Here is a 7,132-nt window from a genome sequence, read left to right as displayed (position 1 = left end):
GGCAGGGCATACTGCCCTCCAGTCTAGCTTTGTGTAATTCTGTGTACACAGTCCATATGTAGTACGCAAACTCGTAGAGTACTTCAGTGGCTTATGTATCTTGCCTGGGGCTTGTCCCTCACCTCCCAAAGGCCTTGAAGTTGGCTGGTCTCAAGGTGTTGTTTTAGCCTTCTTCTATCCCCTGTGGAGAAAGACAGGGACGTTTTGGCCTATCTTTCCTGCCCCTCCTTATTCTCCAGGCAGACTCTGAACTAGAGTGATGTCAAATCCCACCCTGGCCTGATATGAAGGAACCCAGGCTGCTTTGTCCGCCTTCTGTAGCTGAGGATGTGTCTGGACTTGTAATGGAAACCTCTTTGGGAACAAAGCTATGCTATATTTAACTGCTTTTCCTTGCAAGGGCTGGAGAGGGTTGTCCCAGGTAAGGAAAGCAACACCATATCCTGCTCTTCTGATATGGTTTCTGCATGTCAGCCAGCTCTTCTGTTTCCATTTGCTGGTGCTTGAGAAAGTCCCTGATTAACCCCCCATGCTACTTATGGATCTGCAGCTTCCAGAAGGAATGAGTAAGGCCTGAGACTGAAATGCCACCTTCACAGATGTGATGACCCATTACACTGGCCTCCCTAGGAGAGGGCAAGCCCCTTTTCACAGCCTCATCAGTAGCTCTTCTTCTGTCATGTGCAGTATATCCCTAGCTAGGTATGAGCTGTTTGCCCTTAAAGGTCATCTAGCTGCGCATCCCCAGTGTATCAGCACACTAGTGCTGGAGGCATGACCTCAACACCCTCTGATGAAGTGGGCAGAGGCAGGTTCCCAATTGCTAGTGTCTAACAGAGGGGCTTGTTTGGCAGTGGCTAGCTTTCTCTGAGGGATGCCTGCAGCAGGAGCGCTGCGCGACAAGCTGTTGCTGCAGCAGGTCAGTTGCTGCAGCTGAGCGTGCTCAGAATGGAAGAGTCTCCTCCAGGCAGTGGAGGAGCATGGGCGGGCCACAAGAGGTGGCCATCTCTGCCATACCTCCCCAAGTACCAGGGCAGCATGGGGACAGGAGTGTCATGTGGCCCTGTAACATCTGAGGGAGGCCACCACCACTTTTTGCTCATTCTTTAATGCCTCCAGAGGGAATACGGTAAGTCCTTGCAGATGAACCCTACTGTGGAAAAGGACAGCAGCTGGGGCAGAAGGGAGCCCTGCAGCACCCCAACTCAAGCTCCCTAACCAGGCAGACTCTAACTGCCAGGAAAACACCCACAGGAATTCGGTAACCTTTAGTAGCCTTATACCAAGTCCCCTACAGCTGATACTCTCAGTGTGCCTGCACGCAGAATGCTAGCTAACCAAGGGCAGTCCGCTTTCTTGACCACGCAGGGACAGGGTGGCCAAAGTACCTTCAACCACTGGGGAGGGTATCACTGCCTGGTGTTTTGGGTTAGCATATGCTGCTGCCTAGCAAACTCGGGCTCAATTAGAAAGTTTAAGTTTCTTACACTGAAGCCCAAATGCAGACCTCTAACTATGCACCCCCAGCTGATGAGCAGGGGGATGTGAAACTATGAAGAGTCCACGGGACACCAAAAAAGCCCATAGAGCACAGCAAAGCAACAGGCACTGACAAACACAAATTCAGCCTACATGGGGTGTCCACCAACAGCTTCTGCTGCCACAGGCCCTACTGACACTGTCTCATGGGCACTGAATTCCAGGTGTTGTAAGAGGGTTTGATGTGAAGGAGAAATGAAAACATGTAAGCATATGAGATAGCAGTTTACCTCAGAAGACCTTCGTTCTTCCACTGGTGGTTAGACATAGTCATTGATTGTTAGGGGTTTCTTTTCTAGCAACAACGGCTCAGGTAACATATTGACTTAGATGCATCAAAAATGCTTTCTGCTGTGGCCATGAAATATGTCCCTGCTCTTTGTGCAGGGCACAGTCAAATCCCAGGTACTTTTCCTGGAGGAAAGTCAGGGTTAGTGAACTTCACACGTCAGGATGTGATAATGTACCATGCACACATCAGTAACTGTAAGGATGCAATGGGAGTTTAAGAGTAAACATTTTATTTTAGATTAGATGCACAGGATTAGCTATAGGCTTCAACAACTCAACAAGTCTTCAACTGGTTTAATGTTGTTAGGACAGTGCACACCTGGGAACTGTTTTCTCCACTGGGGAATCACTTCCCATCTTCTGTTCCCCTGTTGGACCAGTGCTGTCATCTTCCATGGGAAGGAATTTTCCCCACCAGTGAGTTTTTTAATTCTAACTTCACCTTACTGTTTAATCACGATGAAAGAAACACCTTAAAGCGGTGCTCCCAGTCCCAGAACAAGTGTAGATGCAACAGTCAGAAACACTCTAACAAGCATCTGCAAAGCAGCAAAACTGGATTCCTGTCAGTTTTTACTTGATCCCAGGGCTCCATCGGCTTTGTTTTCTCTTCAAGGGGAAAAGACATTTCCAGCATTGTACTGCTGAGGTAGAATGTGTCACTCTTGACATGATCATTAAAGAAGATTTAATCAGAGCTGTTTTCTCTACGCACATTCATGCTGATGCCTCTGCTTGAAATTTGGAGTTTGCCTCTCTTGTCTGCACAGCTCCTTAACATCACAAAATAAAGACTTTTCTTGTGCATTATCATGCTGAGGTATTTCCACTTATTTCACTGCATCTGGCAGCATATAGCCTTTTCCAGAAGACACTCCAGCTTTCAAGGCTGCTGGCCAGCTTCGAGTCTCATAGTACGTTGATAAGACATCAAAGACTGTCACGAACAGAGAAATGTACCATGCTGTGATACCAGTATCAATAGCAAGCTCTATAATGCACACGCCACTGGCTGCAAAACATCAGGAAATCATAATACTTGATTCTCAGAGAAGGTTAGCATGGGGTTTGCATTCCTTCTCATTTAAAATTTGATGAGCAAGTGTTTCAGGCAGCTCATCTAGGAGCAGGTGACTATTTTGAAGATGACTTTGGGGAAGTCTGGCTAGGAAAAGCAGAGGCCATGTCAACTAAAGCAAGGTGGCCCAGTCACCATTTTGACTAACCTGTACTGCCTGTCTGTGCTGCTGACGACAGTACACCCACGGTGGGTCATACCTACTGTGCTTCCACCATCGCTTCTCAGATGCTGTATCTCCACATCAGGGCTCCCTTGGGACACACAGTGGTCTCTAGCACCTAGGCTTGGTGCTCTGCAGAGCCCTGCACCACCTCCTCTGCCTTGTGCTGACAGAGGTGACAATGCTAGAGCTGGCCTAGGATATGATAGGATAAGGGGGAATGGCTTTAAACTGGAAGAGGGCAGGTTTAGATTAAACATTAGGAAGAAATTTTTCACTTTGAGGGTGGTAAGGTACTGGAACAGGTTGCCCAGAGAAGTTGTTGAGGCCCCATCCCTGGAGGTGTTTAAGGCCAGGCTGGATGTGGCCTTGGGCAACCTGGTCCAGTGGGAGGTGTCCCTGCCCATGGCAGGGGGGTTGGAACTTGATGATCTTCAAGGTCCCTTCCAACCTAAACCATTCTATGATTCTACAAGCTGCTCCATAGTTCCTAGCAAAGAGGCGTTCACATTACAAAGCCACAGATTGCCAGCAGAGGTGAAGGAGCATAAGCACATCCACTGATGTGACCTGGTAGCCCAGCCCATGGTCACAACATGGACCCATCACACAAACACACACCAGGGTGAGCCTTGCCTTGATTGAGCCTGACAACTTCTGTCCTCCTCCCTTGCCTGGGAGGGACACATCTCCTCACACCAGCTGTTTGCTACTTTGTGCAAAGCAGGTCCTGCTCCTCTGAGAACGGGCTGATGCAGAGAAGCACACAAGGTGTTAAAGTGAGGGCAGCAGGAGTAAAACCTAGTAACAGAAACCTCTGCTCACAGTGTTTTCCCCATTACTTAGCACTAGGCCTCCAGTTTGCAAACTCTGCTGCTCGATAGCCAACCCCCCTCCCCCCTGCTCAGCCTCTCACCTTGATTAATTGCCAGTGTCTCCGAGTGGTAGTTCTTGGTGTTAACAGTTTTCACCATGTACTCGCGAATGGGGAGGCGGGCTGTTTGCAAGGACTGCTCTTGTGCCCTTTGCAGAGTCAGGTTCTGCAAAGGAAACAGGAACAAGGTGCCCAATGTGCACAAACTTGAATGCACATCATTTTGGGTACAAGCTGCAAAGCCAAAAACTGTCCTGGGGCTCATTTCACCCAGACTGTTGCAGTCTCTCTCAGCCTGGTGCTGGATTCAGGCAGAAATTTGGAGGAAAATGGATGGTGGCACAATAGCAATGTCTCAAATAGAAGCAGCAGCAGCACTGGGTGCTACCAATGGGACATCTCTGCTCTCATAAGAGAATGGAGCAGACAGCACCTTCAGATTCCAATAGGCTACTACCCACCTTATGAATACTTTCATCCACAAGTCCTCCAAGGACGTACACCTTACTTGGATCAATATCTTCAAGGACTAGAAACAAGAGAAGCATTTGCTCACCACCATACAACAGTAAAATCCTGCACCACACCATCCCCCAAACAAGAGCCCACTTCCATGAAAAAGCTGTGGCCAGAGTCACCCCTCACCCTGGAACCTCAGACAGTGAAGGAGGCTTTGGGTTCACAAGCAGAAGTGTCCGCCTGAATGCACAGGCGGACTGAAAGGGGGAGATCAGACATAGGCTGAAAGCACAGGAGTGCCAGAGATACCACACATTGCTCTGTTTAACCATTGTCTGTTCTGAGATGTGGCTGATCTGCAGATGCCTCCCCACTCTCTAGGTCACCTACTGAAACCTTCCCCCACCCTTACCAGATTCTTTTTCAGAGTAAGGCACTTGTGTAGAACAAGAAAGGGATCTATGTCCCCAGGAACATGTGGCCGGTTAGAAATGGAGGAAGAAGAGAAAATAAACACAGTAGCAAATTAAGCAATAAAGGGAACATTGTTACTCCTGCGTTATTTCAGAGAAAGATGTAATTTAGACTGTATTCAAAACTGCCACAGCATCTTCCCTTTGCCACTCCGTAGTATTACAAACTTGCAGGGGATCTACACATGGGTTTTAAGTTAAGTCTCCTGCAGATGACATGCAGCCCTGTCTCAAAACCTGTCCATCTGTCGAAACAGATCAAGATATGAATAGATTTAGCATCAGACCTAAGTACACTGTGTATCTCATGCAATTTGAGACAGTAAATGCTTGGAAATGAATCACTTGAAGAAAGAAATAGACTCAAAATAAAAAAAAAAGCGCTTAAAAATCAACCTTTTGCCCCAATTCCCCTGTGCCTAAAGCAAGTGTACTTACCATTCTCGGAGTCAGGAGTGAGATAAACAATTGCATCTAAAGGAAACAGGTCCAGGTAACTTTCTTGAGTTGTTTCCATCTGAAAAATGCAAGATAGGAGAAGTCCATTAGCCCAAACTCCATCTGCCAGAGCAAAACCCGCTCTCAGACACAGAAATATACCAGAACTGACTCTACTGCTTTAGGTGTTTAAACTCCTATAAGTAGAGTGTGTTTTTTAATGAACAATACCTATCTCAAAATCCATTTAATTTTCTTCTCATAAAAATACCTAGATGCGATTTGAGGAAGGGAGATCAGAAATAATTATCTAATTTTAAATGAGATTCTAATTCTTGAGAGATTCAAGAATCTCCACTGCAGGTGGTTTTCTCTCCTCACTCTTACCACGTGCTGCCCTACACGCACTGTAGAACACACAACTCAATGTCACTGCTATAACCTGTACGTGTGGGTCTCGTGCTCAAGTCAGACCAAGCTTGGTACAAAAACTCAGGACAGGACTGTGTGATCTGCCCAGAGCCTGACCAAGCTTATATGTCTGCCCGTCCCTGATATCACAGGTCTCTTCGCAGAAGTAACATCTGGAGAAGGAATTCTCCTCCTGCAGGCAGGAAGGCCACGAGGTCCAACCAGAAGGCCTCGCACATCACCCCATTATCTGTCAGTTCTTGTCTCCTGCCAAAGGGCAAGAAGATCGGACCTTAACCACTGTCACTGAACTGCATTCCCACCATCCCAGCCCACCTCAGCCTGTCTTGGGCCAACAGGGAGGGCCAACACTGTGGCTGTGGGGTGCTACGAGCCTTGAAAATACTGTGGTCAGAGACCCTTACCAAATAATTGGAGAAGCCGTCGTTCATGCGAAAACACTCCTCATAGATCAACGAGCCCACCACAAACTCCGTCAGACAGAGCCAAAATGGCTTCTTGGCCCGCCTGTTTGCCCCGTAGAGTCTCCTAATCTGGGAGGCGAGGCGGCTTGTTTCCTTCCAACAAACAACAAGCACAGTGACCCACAAGCCTAAGGGCAGGGGGTAACACTGCTCCATTCATGGCCTGCAGACATCCACCATGCCCATGTCACTGGCTGGTTTCTGAGGCTCTGGAAAGGCTGTTCTGGGGAGCACTGCTCAGCTGCCTCTGGGTCTAAAGGAAAACCAGAGAGCTGGGTGTTGTGGTTTGGGTTGGACTGGCCACTGAAACAAATGACAGATGCTCCCCCCCACCTCTCTCTCACAGCTGTGCAGCCAGCCCATGCTGGAGTCCAGGCAGCCCTAGAGGGATGGGCATAGACGGAAGGGGAGCCCCCAAGACTGAGCTCAGGGGAGCTGCTATGTGTGCACCCTCACACATCCTGGTTCAAACTGAGCTGGAAAGTTTCTGTTTCCCAGCACAGCTAAAACAGACCTTCCCCAGCTACCTCCTCTCCCCCAGCCCTGTTTCAGAGGACTCCCCTCTGCTCCCTCCCTACAAACAGCACCTTCCAGGAACAGCACAGGGCAGGGCACTTTCCAGAGCAGAAGCAGAGAGAGACAGATAGATATGAAGAGCAGCTGCTGGGCCGTGTCAAGGCTATCATGGGGCACATCTCCCCAGCACCTCCGAGCAGTCTCCAGACCCTGCAGTGGGCCTGTGCCGTCGGGCAGTGGCAGCACCGGTGCAGAAGGCCGCAACAGGACGGTCCCCCATACCTTCTGCGACATGCAGTGGGCCAGGCCGAGGTCCACACAGAGCCGGGGCCCCAACGCCTGGGCCTCCAGAAGCCGTTCCTTCGCCAGGGCGGCCGCGGCCCTCCCGCGGTCCCGGCTACCCGC

At 49.2% G+C, this 7,132-nt stretch overlaps 1 protein-coding gene across 1 annotated transcript in view; it reads right to left on the bottom strand.

Annotated features, from left to right (window-relative positions):
- Positions 1-2,660: 2,660 nt before the first annotated feature.
- TRMT10B (tRNA methyltransferase 10 homolog B (S. cerevisiae)) overlaps positions 2,661-7,132 on the bottom strand; it is a 6,556-nt gene continuing 2,084 nt past the window's right edge. The window contains exons 2-7 of the mRNA XM_009880558.1: positions 7,010-7,124; positions 6,152-6,304; positions 5,316-5,394; positions 4,407-4,474; positions 3,988-4,111; positions 2,661-2,767 (exon numbers count right to left, since the gene is read on the bottom strand). Coding sequence (XP_009878860.1) covers positions 2,661-2,767; positions 3,988-4,111; positions 4,407-4,474; positions 5,316-5,394; positions 6,152-6,304; positions 7,010-7,124 — 646 coding nt within the window. The remainder of the gene's footprint in view (positions 2,768-3,987; positions 4,112-4,406; positions 4,475-5,315; positions 5,395-6,151; positions 6,305-7,009; positions 7,125-7,132) is intronic.

The sequence above is a fragment of the Charadrius vociferus genome, unplaced genomic scaffold (genome assembly GCF_000708025.1).
Source record: "Charadrius vociferus isolate BGI_N301 unplaced genomic scaffold, ASM70802v2 scaffold633, whole genome shotgun sequence".
Lineage (NCBI taxonomy): Eukaryota > Metazoa > Chordata > Aves > Charadriiformes > Charadriidae > Charadrius > Charadrius vociferus.
Note: the sequence above shows the minus strand (reverse complement) of the source record. Positions and strands in the feature narration are given on the sequence as shown.